The following is a 15,302-nucleotide window of genomic DNA, read 5'->3' as shown; positions in this document are numbered from 1 at the left end:
AATTATTTTAAAAGTAGAGCCAAATGACATGTTTTAAATTAAACCACCTGTTATTAGCTAAAAATTATTTCTTAATAACTGAAAAAGAATCTTAGTAACTGAAAGGGACTCGAACGTGATGGAGGGTACTCAAGGCATATTAAGGGATGAGGAATGGAGATTTAACCAAGTATAATTAAAAGCAGAGTTTGGAGAAAATTAAAACTGCCTCATACATTATACTCCACTGAGATGAAACCTCTTGGAAACGGTTTCCCAAGGTTGGGGTCATGTTGGACAAGGATTAGATAGGACTTCTGACTAGGCATGGAGGTTAGCTTTTCTCTGACCCATCTGGGCAGGTTTGTGGAGAACGTGGATGCTATTTTAAAGCAGGAGAGGGGAAGTATTACAGTCCACTTTGTACCTCTGGTGAAAGCTGAAGTCAAGGTCAGGGATCTGTGAGTACAGTGTCAGGAATATGAGTAGGGAGTAAACTGATGTAAGACTCCCAGCAAAGGTAAGAGTCACTCCACTTTAAAGAAAAGCCAGACCATTAGCCATGACATAAGTTTGGGATGTGTTTGCATTTGAATTTCATTTTTTAATCACGAGCCAACATGTGTATGTGTGTGTGTGTTTTAATAGTAGCTAATAGCTTACCGTGACAGAGTTTTAGATTATTAATTTTCTTGTTATACCACTGATGATTTCCTGTGATCCCAATTAAAACTCATCTGGGTACAATGCCACTTATATAAAGGATTCTTCTCCTGTTTATAGATCAAATTATAGTTAAAGCAAAAGTGAGCATGTTTGGTGTCCTTTTTCTTGTTTTCTGATAAAGAAAAACAATCTATATCTTTAAATTTTAAGGGAATGTGTTGCTATAAGGATGGAAATGAAAATGTGTGTCAAATATTATAATGCTATCTCCATAGGAAAAGGGGTTTGGATGTTTGCCTAACGAAGCTACTCTGCAAGGATCCTGCAATGAAACATAGGGGAAGCCTCCATCTCGCCCTTGCTGCCGTTTACTGCTAACCCAATGGTGAAAGGAAAAGAGAACATCTAACATCCTTTGAAAGCAGGCATTCTAAATCTCTAAAACTCTTATTTTTTTCACATTCAAACCTATTGCTGGATGATCTTCCCTTTTCCTTTAATTCCACTACTCTTTTTAGTTTTACCTATTACAACCACTTTTCTATATTGTAGATATTTCACAGATGTCATTTCAAAGCATAAGAAATGTCATGTTACTTTTATTGTCCCCATGGCTCCAACAATTCCCAAGGTATTTCCAGCTCAAAGAAACAGACACTCACACTCTAGATTTTTGCAGAACAGGTAAAATAGGATTGACTATTATTAACCTCTGTGGAACATAATGTGCCTCAGCTCCTCCTGTGTGGCTCAACTGGGTTTTCAGAAACCCACCAGCTCTTCTGACAATCCCCTTGGTTGACCATATGTATCTGTCTCTTGATGCTGCAACATAAAACTATCGTTCTCTTTATTGACTAAGATCATCTATCATGACAATGATTTCATGAATATGATTTAATTTTATGAAGCACCAGTGCTTTATATCTGACTTCACAGGTTTACTGTGTCTTTTGGGTGAAGAAAAATATAACGCTTCTTGAAAGGGGCGGCTAATCCTATCATCAGCTGATCTGATATTCCTATTAATTCCGTAACTATCAAGTCCATAACAACAGAAACTAGGAAAGATTATGCAGGATGCTGATTCAAAGATTTAAATAGTTAATAAAAGATCCCTTTAATACATTTTTTATTGATATTCTTTTCAAACCCAGAGACAAAATTTCCAAAATTACTTGGTCATCTACTCAAGCTATCATTGACATTCTTGGATATAGAAGAATATGTATAAAAGGTCCTAACTGGAATGTGTGGATAAAGTTGTGCTCATTTAGGCACCTGCTTATTTGGTCTACTTCCCCTCGCTTCCCCAGCTGAGCTGGCATTAGCAGGATAACAAAGAGACCTATAGAGTACTTTAATAATACTGGGCATCTTGAACATGTTTAAATGTAGTTTTTGTTAAGTTGCCTTGCTCCATAAGTACCTGTTTGAATACTTTTTGTAGGTTTTCTGTTCTTTGAGTCTTGATGAGGATCATTCTGTGACAAAATTATGGCACATGGTAATCAAAGCAAGACTACAGCTCATTTTGTGAGATCATACCAGGCAATAAAAAATTACAATAAGCGATCTTTAGTACCTAAAACAGGGCTAAGACATAAAAGAAACATCTCAACTTTTGGTTGAGGATCAGCACAAAGAAATTTAAAAACAAAAAAGTGTGAGACAAATATCACTAGTCAGTTTTATTTTGCTTTAACAGGATAATAGCTGTTTTCGGTATTTACTTAACCTTTGTCTCTGCCGTATTGTTTCCTGACTTACCTGCAGTTGGAGTGGGCCTAAGCCTGGTGTTGCTGCGGCAGCAGCTGCCATGGTAGTTGGGATCAGCTGAACAGGGTAAGGGTCACCTAAGTAAGAGAATAATAGAGGCGTCAGCACCTTTTATCTACTCTCCACCTGCAAATTAAACTCATGCATTCACTCTTTCCAAAAGCCTTCTTTTGTGTGCCTTGCTGAGGCCTAATGAAAAGCTCTATTGTGCAGCCTTTTACTAACTCTCTTTTCACAAATCTGGCTGAGAGAGGAATGTGAATAAAAGGCACAAGCAATTAAGGCGGAAACCTCATCCTTTTTTCATGATGTATTTAGAAAAATGGGAGGAAAAAGTGTGCATTGATCAGAGGGTTGCACTTATAACACACACACACACACACACACACCTGACAATCTTGATATGAGCACCAACTCTTCAACAAATTTAAAACGTTATTATAAAACATTATTATAAAAGGAACTTAACAAACTTAATTCTGTTTTAACAAACTAAACTCTAAAGCTTTAAGGCAAGTAGCTTATCTTTTGAATCTATGATTCAAGTAACCACTTTAATAAAGTCTTGTGGGCACATTCATAATAAAGAAAACATTTAATGCATTTTAAACACACACACGCACACGCACACACACACACACATATATATATATTTTAGAGAGAGAGAGATGGACACATCGATGAGAGGGAAACATCAATTAGCTGCCTCCTGCACACCTCTACTGGGATCAAGTCAGGAACTCTGGCATGTGCCCTGACCAGAAATCGAACTGGTGACCTCTTGGTTCCTAGGTCAACGCTCAGCCAGGCCTAATGTACTTTTTAAGTTACATAAAATATTGGTACCTTTATTATTCCACAGACAAATGTTTATAAAAATAAAAAGAAAACAGAAAATAGATAGTTTCTTCCCCAAGGTTTCTATTTGTGAGAACATATAAAAAAGTAAATCTTAGTAATTAAAAATTAACCTTAAAGTTTTAATATATATAATCTATAAAGATATAGATACACACATGTACATATATATATATATATACACATAAGGAGGACTGTAATGTATATTTTTGATACAAAAACTTTTTTCCACTTTGCAAAGAGGTGCAACAGACATTTTGCATAGAGCCCAAATGTATGCAAACAGATATGTACATTATTATTATTTGAATATGAACACAGCCAATAATTTAAAATAACTATAAAACAATTCTCTAATATATAAGACATGTATTGAAAATCCAATTTGTGAAAAACTTATTGAATGTCAAATGTATGAAAAGTATACCTGACAATAACTCAGTTAATATATTCATTCAAAAATATTTATTTAGTACTTGCTCTGTTGTTGAGCACTGCTCTTGACACTAGAAATAGAGCTCTAAAGAATACTAATATGCACAGGTGTATTAACTGGGAATTTAATAAAGCCTACTCTTTGGGATTCTGAGAATTTAATGAGGCTTACCCTTTGGGATTCTGGGGAGGTCCCCTAGCAGTGTATGCATAGGGTCATATGTTTTTATATTCGTCAGCTTCCATAAGTTTCTACTTTGTTGGAATTTCTTTTAATAAGTGAACATACAATTTTCACTTATGTATGGGTGTAGACATTTTTATTCTTAAAGAGGCCCCCCAAAGTATATGTTTCAGGCTTCAAAATACCAATATCTGAATCTACCTCTGCTGATCTGGCCTTCCCAAATGTAAGAGCTTAATGGGAGCAATGATAATTCAAAATAAAAAGATAAATATAGAAATCAGTATAAAATATTATGACTGTTAAGATAAGGAAGTATATAACACTATAGACTACATTGTGGGTGCTCCATACCCAGTCTAAGAGGTCAAAGACAGCCTCTAGGAAGAAGTGATATTTAATCTAAAACTTGAATGAAATAAAAGCTAGCCAGGCAAAGAAGGGGAGGAAGAGCATTTCAGCAAGGGAAACAATTTTCATGAAGACGGAGTCAAATGGAAGGGTTTTATCCTAGCCTAGTCATTAAATTGTTGAAGTTCAGGGGAAGTAGAGATAAATGGTGCTGAAGAGGGAATCAGGGGCCAGATTTTGTACAGCTTTATAAACAATTTTAAAGAATCTAAACTTTACCCCATAGGATAAAAATATTACAAAAACAAAATAAAAATGATGGGCATGGAAAAAAGACAAATTGTGTAAATCCTTTGGGCTAGTGATTTGGAAGCTATAATCAATAATAAAAAAGATGTAGAACTCTGTATAAATAATACATAGTAATGGTATGGATAAGGGTGATGATATTGGGATGGAGAGTGGAGAAATTCAAGTGATATTTAAGAGGCAGAACTGACTAAGCCTAATGACTTTTTTACAATGAGAGAAAGAGAAGACTCAAGGGTGACTGCCAGGGTTTTGACTTTAATAGCTGATTGTACAGTGGTACTATTTGTTGTTGGGTTTTCAAACATGGATGAGAAGCAAGATTGCCAGTCTGGACCTGGTTAAGAGGAAAGGCGGGGGGGGGAGATAAAGAGTTCGGATTTGAACATCTTAAATATGACATTACTGTTAGATATCCAAATAGAGGTGTTCATTGAGGCACTTGATAAATAAGCCAGGATTTTAGGGCAGAAATCCACATAGGAGACAAATCTGAGAGTGGTCAACACATATCTGGAATGTAAAGCTATAATCAACCCTTTATGAGATCATTTTGAAGTTAGTAATAAAAAAAAGGAAGTAAAGGATATTGGATTGTGGGATACACTAACATTTAGGGTCAAGGAGATAGGTAACTACAGAAAAACTGAGGAGAAATGTAAATTAGGTGTTCCAGAAGCCAAGTCAAGAAAGATTTTCCGAAAGAGTGACCTATTTTTTTAAATGCTGATTTTAGTAATGTGGAAATCATTGGTAACTTCAACAGGGACAATGTCAGTGGAGTAGACAGTGAGAAAACATAATTGGAGTGAGAGTGATCGATACAGGATGGTTGAAATTAAGAAGCTGGGGGCATAAAGTGTAGAGCCTTATTTACTGAAAGAAAGCCACTGAAGAGCAACATTGGCATCACCAAGAGTTTCTTAGAAATGTAGAATTTCAGACCCTACCCCAAATCCACAGTGGCAGGCAGCCTCTAAGATGGAGCCCCAATGCCTCCCAATGCCCCTTGGTGTAAATCCCTCCTCTTAAATAGAACACAAAAGTGATGAGGTACTATTTTTGAGAATAAATTACACAAAGTGTCTGGCTCTGTTTTGCTTACTCTTTCCCATTTCTACCCTCTGTGTCTTGGAGCAAGCTGCCATGTTGTGAGCTGCTCTTTGGAGAGATTCATGTAGCAAAGCACTGATCTCTTCGACCAACAGCAAGCAAAGACAGGAGGCCTGCCAGCAGCCAACGGAGGGAGCTTGGAAGTGGATTCCTCCCCAAGTCAGCCTGAAGATGACTACAGTTCCGGCCAAGACCTTGACTGCCTCTATGGGGAAGATCCTGAGCCAGAGGTACCTAGCATGGCTATGTTCAAATAAATGTTTGTTGTTTTAAGCCACTAAGTTGTTTGCTTTTTAAATTTTTTTTATTGATTTCAGAGAGGAAGGGAGAGGGAGAGAATCATCAATGATGAGAGAGAATCATTGATTGGCCACCTCTTGCACACCCAACACTGGGGATCAAGCCCATAACCCAGACATGTGCCCTGACTGGGAATTGAACCATGACCTCCTGGTTCATAGATAGACACTCAACCACTGAGCCATGCCAGTTGTGCAGCCACTAAGTTTTGAGATAACTTGTTAAGGTAGCAAGGATATATGCTCTGAGTTAGGATTAAAATTTTAATAAGAGCCGCACATGATATGTATTCATTTGAGAAGGGCGGAAGTTAACAGTTGCAATGAGGTGTTCTGCAGTAGCTTATGACAAATGTATGATCAATAAAACTTTGTTTAAAAGGCATATACTTGTAAAAATTATAGCATGGTTCTATGCCAAAGAGAAAGAACCAGCAAATAAGGCGAAAACAATGATAAGGGGGCGTGATTTATTTACATAATAGGAATTTACTTACATTTGATATTTTTAATATTTAATCTAGAAAACATAACATTTTATCAAGTAAAGGGAATTTTAGATGTTTAAATGCTGAATTTGTATTTACACAAACCTAAAATAAACATTATAAGACAGCTATTAGTTTTGACAATTTAAGTACTTAAAATATAATTCATTTATAATTTTCATTTAATGAATATAATCTTAAAATTAACTACAGCAGAAGTATAGAGGCTTTGGTGCTCTTCACAGTGATAATTCATTTTATTTAATTTACTTTCCCTGTTATGAATTAATCAGTTAATAAGCACTTATAACATCTACCATGTGACCAGACATTTGCTTGGCACTGTGGGAGACAACAAATAACAAAACACAACACAATAAAACTTTGTCTCTAAAACTGCTATCTTTTCTAATTAAGTGTTTATTTGAGCAGTAGGGACAATCAGTGAGCATATAGGAGTTAAGGGAAAACTTTTCTCTTTACAGAATAAAGGTAAAAATAATGGTGAGCTTGGCCTTCAAAAATGTGCAGTTGGAAGGGAGGAGAGATGTTTTAGGTAAGGTGAAATGTGTCAAAGTTTGACTAGGACATGCTGAAGGAATAGAGAGAAAGACAGATTACGTGATAGGTGATAGAATAGAGGGAAAAGAGATTGAAGGCAGGGAGTTGGGAAACTTTACAAACTTCAGACTTGAGTGTATCTGGATATGAAACAGCAATGGATGTAAAATGAAGTTTTAACAAGTATCATTAAAGAAGTTAGGTAGTAGGAGGTCTTAAACATGATCCTGGAACCCAGGGATAAAAACTTACTCATCAATTTGGATTGATAGCAAACATCTGCATAGTTGTTTTGAGCACTTGCAAATTACTAGCATCTAATTGTGAATAACAAATTAAGTATTATACATAAGTACGTTTGAGACTCATTTTGGTTAAAATCTGAACTATTCTATAACATTAAAAAATGCATATATTAGAATCTTATCTTTCTTCATTTCCTAAGTTCATTAATGTATACTTAATAACATTAATATAATTATCATTCATATTGACCCTTGAACAACACAGGTTTAAACTGCACAGATCCACTTGTCTGTGGATTTTTCCAGTAAATACCTGTTTGGGAGTCAGTAGATGCAAAGGGCTGATTGTATACATTGATCTATGCCATTTTATATAGCAGACTTGAGTGTCTGTGGATTTTGGTATCCATGAGGCATTCTGAAACCAATCCTTCATGGATACCAAGGTAAATTAAGTTTTTGGGGAGTCAAAAGTTATATAAGAATTTTCAACTGCCTGGGGTCAGGGGCCCTAATCCCTGCCCTGTTCACAGGTGAACTGTGTGGGTGTGTATATTTATGCACATGGCATATTGTATACATGTACGTATAAATGTATGTATGTATGTATATGAAATATTTATATGAGCTACATAATTTTACTTATATGTTATGGGCTAAATTTTGTCCCCCTCAAATTTGATATCTTAAAGTCCTAACCCTCAGCATCTCAGAATGTTACTATATTTGGAGATAAGGTCTCTCAAAGATAAGTAGGGTAAAACGAGGTCCTCTGTGTGGGCTCCGATTCAAATAGACTGCTTTCTTTATAAGAAGAGAGATTAGGACACAAATAACACAGAAGGACAACCATGTGAAGACAGAGGGAAAGACCACCATCTATAAGTCAGGGAAAGAGGCCTCCGAATGAAGTCTTTAGCCTCCAAAACTGTGAGAAAACAAATTCTGTGGTTTAAGCCGTCCAGTTTGTGATATTTTATTATGGAAGCCCTAGAAAACCAATACAGTGGGGCCTTGACTTACGGGTGTCCCGACTAACGAGCTTTTTGAGATACCAGCTGTCTCTCCTCCGATTTTTTGCATTGAGTTGATAGAGTAATTTGAGTTAACGAGCTCCTTAACGAGCTCGGTCTCGGAACGAATTAAACTCTTAAGTCAAGGCCCCACTGTACAAAATGTTTGCTGGTCTGGCCGGTGTGCCCTAGTTGTTGAGAGTCCACACATAAACCAGGAGGTCCCTGATTCAATTCCGGTCAGGGCACATGTCCGGGTTAGAGGCTCAATCCCCAATAGGAAGGTGTTAAGGAGACAGCCAATCTGTGTTTCGCTTTCATCAATGTTTCCATCTCTCTATTCCTCTCCCTTCCTCCTATCTAAAAATCAATAAAAACTTTTAAAAGATGTTTGCCACATACAGCCACATATAAATGTTTTTGAGTTTAAGTGAATTAGAGAAAACAAAAGACTGGCAGTGGGAATTAAAAAGACTATTCTAGCTCTTATATATCTATTATCATATATAGTTTCCAAGATATAAATATGTAATCATAAACAGGATATCTAATTTCCAAAAGTTTGTGTTTGTGTTTAAGGCATCACGTATAGTAAACATCTCCATTCTACATATAAACATACACAACTTGAAGCATGTTTATCTTACAACCAATTTTTTAGTCCTAAAATATTGACTTTAATTGAAATTTGTCCCAGGTTACTAAGTAAACACAAATACAGCAACTGTGAAAATGGCCAATATATCTAAAATTTTAATTAAATTCAAAATATAGTACATGCATGTGTCAGTGTTCTAAACTAGACTATAAGAATCTATAAAACTTTAAAAACAAGGTCAAGGATAGTTCTTAATGTCACAAGAAAAATTCAGAAACTGTTGAGGAAAAATATTTTACTGAAATAAATAATGTCATCTATTTGTGGTATCCCTCAATTAACTGTACTAAAAACTATTACAACAGGTTTATTTTGTAAATACCGCATGAGGGACTTATTTTGTAAAACATAGATAATGGAAAATTCTGACTTTTAAAGTTCAACCATGTGTAAGTTATTGAAATTTACTTTCAACTAGTTAAAAGTAATTTCTTTTTCTCTTTCCTAGTTTTAACCATTTGAACAGTTTTTCCCTAAGCCCTTCCAAAATTAATTTGCTTCTTATTTCAAAGCTAAGTATGGAAAATTCTAGCTCAAAACTAAAATTTTTCAAAGAGTTGAAAAATACACTGAGGTATATTAGTCAATTGTTTTCAGAATATTAGGTAGTTTACAATAAATATAGATACAAATGATATAGCTAGTATTAAATAACTCAACCCCTCAGGAATCATGTTAAGTACATTACCATGTAATTAATGAACATTTAGATAATCATTATCTCTAGCAACACTCTGAAAGGTTCATTTCTATGCTATATAGCACAGGGTAAGGAAAACATTTTCTAACAAGCTTATTTAGGTGGAGGAAGATTGTCAAAAGCAGGTATGTTTTTACCCGAGGTCAAAGACACACACACACATACCCTTTCATCCACTGAACTAATATAAAGGTTCTGGACAGTTTCTGGCATTATTTTCATTGAAATAAGGTGACTCCTTCCCTTATTAGCCTTCCATGTTTGTTTGTTTGTTTGGTTGGTTGGTTTACTTTTGTATTACTTCCTTGACAAATACCAGATTAACTTCTCTAGGTGCTAGAAAATAGAGAAATTAAACCTATACACTTGCACACACAAAATCCCTGCCCTAGACCAATTCCGAATCAAGTGAGGGGGATAAATATGAAAACAAATCCAATGATACAATGAACAGAGAAGAGTGAGGAAGATATTCTAGACAACTCAAGAAAAGAAGCACTTAACTTGCAAAAGAGTGTCAAGGAAGATTATTGGTTAAAGTGTCTCTTTAAAATGGTTACTTTCAATACCAAATTATCTTCCATGACCATTTTAGTATCTACTTTCTATGTCTTCTAAGTGTTAGAGAATCACAAAGTGAGCCTCCACTATTTAATGAAACTAGGATTTCTCTTTATTTTAGAGCGAGAGAAAGAGAGATGGAGAGAGATAGATAGAGAGAGAGAGAGAGAGAGAGAGAGAGAGAGAGAAAGTGAGGGAGAGGAGGAGAAGAAGGGAAAGAAAAGGGGTGGGAGAGATAGAGAGATATCTGTAGTTCCATTTATTTATGCATTCATTGGTCGCTTCTTGTATGTGCCCTGATCAAACCCACAACCTTGGTGTATTGGGATGATGCTTTAACCAACTGAGCTACCCAGTTAGGGCCAGAATTGCCCTTTTTAATCTTTTTCTTTTTTCAGATTGGTACTGAAAATACTCTGCTTTTACCACTCTTACTTTCAGATGGTGGGAGCTCTGTAGGAGCCTAAGATAAAATAAAGTTAAAAAGGACGTCATGGCCAAAACCGGTTTGGCTCAGTGGATAGAGCGTCGGCCTGCGGACTGGAAGGTCCCAGGTTTGATTCCGGTCAAGGGCATGTACCTGGGTTGCGGGCACATCCCCAGTAGGAGATGTGCAGGAGGCAGCTGATCGATGTTTCTCTCTCATCGATGTTTCTGACTCTCTATCTCTCTCCCTTCCTCTCTGTAAAAAATCAATAAAATATATTTTAAAAAAAAGGATACCATGGGTGGAAATGTGAAGTCACTGAGAGATTTTAAGCAGGAAAGTGACATAGTCTAATTTCTGTTTTAGATAGATCAATTCTGTGGCAAGAAATAGAATCGATTGAAAGAGGGAGAGACTGGAGACAAATAGAGGTGTGGCAACTACTACAGTAAATCTAGTGGGAAATGATAATGGCCTAAACTTATCATAAGGGAAAGATAAGACATAACAGATTTGGGAGACAGACTTTATGATCAGTTTGATGGGGGGAAAAGAGATTCAGGGGAAGAAAAAGGAAAAAAAATCATAATTTAGGCTTATTTTTACACAAAGAGGTATTAAATTGTTCAGCATCTGATTGATTGATTGATTGATTGATTTGAGAGAGAGGAAGGAAAAGAGAAATATCAATTGTTGTCTCCTGTATAAGCCCTGACCTGGGACTCAATCCCACAACTGAGGCACCAACCCCGCAGCTGAGGCATATGCCCTGTCTGGGAATTGAACATCGCAACCTGTAACCTTGTGGAATGACGCTCCAACCAACTGAGCCACCCAGCCAGGGTTCAACATAATTTTAAAATAATTTATTATTCCACTACTGATTTTAAATGTGAGCAACTAATATTTGTTAACTTTTAGCATTCTGTTAAAAGACATAAACATATATATATACATCCATATAGATATGGATGTATTTACACATATGTGTATACCAGTATAAAAACTCATCTAATTTTCACAACTTAGTAAGGTAGATATTATTTTCATTCTACAAATTATTTATTCCAGGATCTCACAGTAAGTACTATAGTCATTCCTAATTTAATAAGAAATCATCATAGGATATTTAGACCATTATGCAAATATATACTTCAATTTTCAAAATAGATATATGTATTCAATTTAATGTACAGACAAAACATATGTCAAATACTATGTGGAGGACATAAAGAAATAAAAGCTACATTCCTTGTCTTCATGTATTTTCAGTTACAAAAATATGACATACAGCTATGGAAAGTGAAATGAATCAAGCCATGGGATTAGAATCAAATGAATAGGAAGACAATAATTATCAAAGAAGGGAAAACTTTATTTGAACTGAAATTATTGGAGAAAAAAAATCAGAGGAGGGGTTGGTCTTAAATTAAAAAGAAGAATTAAAAAAAGATGAGAGAAGTCCAAGAGTTGCAATAACTATTGCACAATAAATACTCAATAACTGTTTACTGAATGAATGAATGGCTGAAACTTAAAGGTAAGGATCAGAGCAATGAGTGAGTGAAATGTATTAATGAACTAGCCTGCAGTTGTACTTATTTCATATAGTACCAAGAAATATTTAGGTTGATTAGAATCTATTGAGGTCCTCAAATATAAAGGTAAAAATGTATACATATCATGTCCTTAAACATATGCACAATAGCTCCTTTTTTTCTCCCTCCCTTTGACCATCCCTGGCCAATCAATCACAGGCTTTGTTTTATAACTCCCAGGCTTTCATTTCTTACTACTAGAAGAGCTCCCTGCCTCCAGTCCTCTGCAAAAGAAATTAATTCTCTATTCAGCTTTCAAGTGTTACTCATTACAAGCATACAATAAATATTCATTGGTTATAATTAGAGTTTTAAAATATTTATTAATTACAGTATACTGTGTGTTAAGGACTGAAAATAACAAAACTGAACCAGAGAAGTAAGGCTTAACATGGATAGATGGTTGGATGGATGGATGGATGGATGGATGAATGGATGGATGGATGGAAGAATGAATAAATGCCAGTATGATCTCAACCCCAGTTTTTAGCCTTTCAGTGGTTTTTCAGTACCTCCAGCAAGTAAGGTCTATAAATATTTCGAGTTGTCTCTTTTTATGTCCTCAAACTACTCATTTGTCATTCCTTGCCTTATAATTAATTCACAATACCAAACTGCTTATAGGTTCATGTACACCCTATTTCAACCTTTGCTTTCTTGACTTCCTCCAAGTTGTGTTTTGTTTATTTGTTTGTTTGTTTTTTAATATTTGTCTGAAGTATTATTTCTGTATTCCTCCACTCCCAAAACTTATTCACTTGTTCAGTTGCCTTTCTTCCTTTGGGATTTGATGTAAAGGCCCAATAAATCATTCTTGGCACTTTCCACCACTCCTAGATTTAAATGCATTGCCTTTCCTTTGAATTCTGTTAAATTCTATGCATACGTCTATAATATTCCATCTGTGTCTATCCGATTCTTCCCAAGGAGCATCCTAAAGGCAGGGATAATGTCTTACTCATCTTTAAATCCCCAGTCCTAGCATAGGGACTTTTTTAATGTACAGTTCTGTTAAATATATTATACAGTTTGTTAAAATGTTTGTTGATGAATAAATGAAGGAATAATTTGTTTAATTCAGAAATTAACAAATATCAAACACAGGAGACAATTCTTTCTATGTAAAAAGCTCAAGTTTTAGCACAAGTATCAGACTGTAAGCAAATAGTAATAATAATAAGGAATAAATTAGCTTTTGTACAGGATATATTTTGAACTATAATGGTGTTTTAGATCAGCTACCAGTAACACAAAGGTAGAATAGAAAATGAAGAGGAAAAAAAGAGGCCTAGAGTTTGAGGATAAGAGGAAATAAGAACATGGAGAAGATAAAGTATCTTCTGTAAAATGTTTTCATACATTGAATGCTTCTTTCATAATATTCCATAATTAATCTCTGTTGTAAATTTTGATTTTAAAAGCAATTCATATCCCCTTGGATATTAAAAATAAATAATATGAATTTTCTAAATCCTAACATGATTTTTGTTCATGATCAAGAACCCACTATTATAATGGCATTAAAGCACCTTAGCACGGTCAAGGTGTTTACTAGAAATAATGCTTTATATAAAAACAAATGATAAAAACAAAGTCCTTCATAGTGATTGTTTCAAATCACTTTAGACTTGTGGAAATCCAAACAAAATGAACTTTGCTTTTTTTGTAGCTATAAATTCAGCGATACTTTATTCCTCATTTCAGGTAGTTAAATCTATAATTCTTCTAAAGCATCTGCAGAACCTAACTTAGATTCAGAACAATTAATATGTTATACACAAGCAAAGGTGAAGGTGTTTCTAAATGCAGAAAATCTATAATGCCTTTATAGATTTGTTGAAGTAGTATAAAATGGCTTTACTATTTAAAATTTTTATAAGAAATGCTAATATTTTATAGTAAACAAAATAATAATCAATATACATATTTCACATGAATTTTATTTGAGAAGTTAAAATTAATAAATCATTTTTTGTTTGACTATACAGCTACTTTAAAAGATATTTTTATTTTTTCCAGTCCCCTCCTTCCCCCTCCCCTCTGACAGCTGTCAGACTGTTCCATGTATCCATGCCTCTGCTTGTATTTAAAATATATATTTTAGGTAATTGGTAGTTCTTAACTGATTTGCCACAGCTCACATTTTTCAGTCAGATATTTTTACAAAAAAACCCAACTTATGTCTTTTAATGTGGCATAGCATATGAAAACTTTATCTTACTTAATTTAATAGTTACCTAGTTGGCTAGTAAACTCTTGGAGAAACACCTCTCCAAATGGGAAGACATTTCTACATATAAAAGATAATAGCACTATTTCTTTACATCTTTGCCCATAAATTGAATGAATTCCAGTACCAGTAAAAATACCTGGATTAATTATCTAAGAAATTTAAACATCCCTGAAAAGGTGACAATGAATCAAAAAAGTCTCCTTTTCCTTCTCTATTCCAGCATTATTGCTAAGGCATCATTTAAGCTATTGCATAATAACTCATTTTAAGCTGCTCAAAGAGAAACATTAATTAAGGAACTGCTTCAATATCCAGATGTATATATTAGACTAGTATGTCTACATTTTGCATCCGTGTCTTATGAGTAAGGAAGTGATACAGAGAAAAGCATCCAAAAAGTTTCAGGTATTAGAAAGTAGGGATTGGGAGGAAGGGTGTTTGTAGGAGCCACTTAACACCAAATCAAGTGCTATTTCTCTTTTATTTTTCACTTTTAGTATTAAGGGTAGCAAGCATTTCATTTCTTGACACTAGACCCTTTCTACTTTTCTGTCTATCAGGGTTTTTGATAGACATCCTTCCTCCTGGAGTGTAGCCAGAGTCTGTGATCTGCAGTTTGAGAACAGAAAGCTTCCTAAACCACTGTAACAATAAGCCTATGGGATATAAATTGGGGATGAGTCCTCGCTTAGAGCTTTCTACAAGGATGGTGAATTTTAGACCTCCAGAAATTAACAAATGTTATGGAATGTTCCCTTCCCCCCAAAATGAAAAACAAATAATGCAAATATCTTGAATGGTCAGAAATATAGTGACCTAGAATACATTCCTGAAATCCTTTTCAT

At 34.9% G+C, this 15,302-nt stretch overlaps 1 protein-coding gene across 1 annotated transcript in view; it reads right to left on the bottom strand.

Annotated features, from left to right (window-relative positions):
• SOX5 (SRY-box 5) overlaps positions 1–15,302 on the bottom strand; it is a 393,207-nt gene that overhangs the window by 104,364 nt on the left and 273,541 nt on the right. The window contains exon 9 of the mRNA XM_006090652.3: positions 2,416–2,501. Within this exon, the coding sequence (XP_006090714.1) occupies positions 2,416–2,501 (86 nt within the window). The remainder of the gene's footprint in view (positions 1–2,415; positions 2,502–15,302) is intronic.

Source organism: Myotis lucifugus, unplaced genomic scaffold (genome assembly GCF_000147115.1).
Source record: "Myotis lucifugus unplaced genomic scaffold, Myoluc2.0 scaffold_78, whole genome shotgun sequence".
Classification (NCBI taxonomy): domain Eukaryota; kingdom Metazoa; phylum Chordata; class Mammalia; order Chiroptera; family Vespertilionidae; genus Myotis; species Myotis lucifugus.
This window is presented reverse-complemented; position numbering and strand designations above follow the sequence as displayed.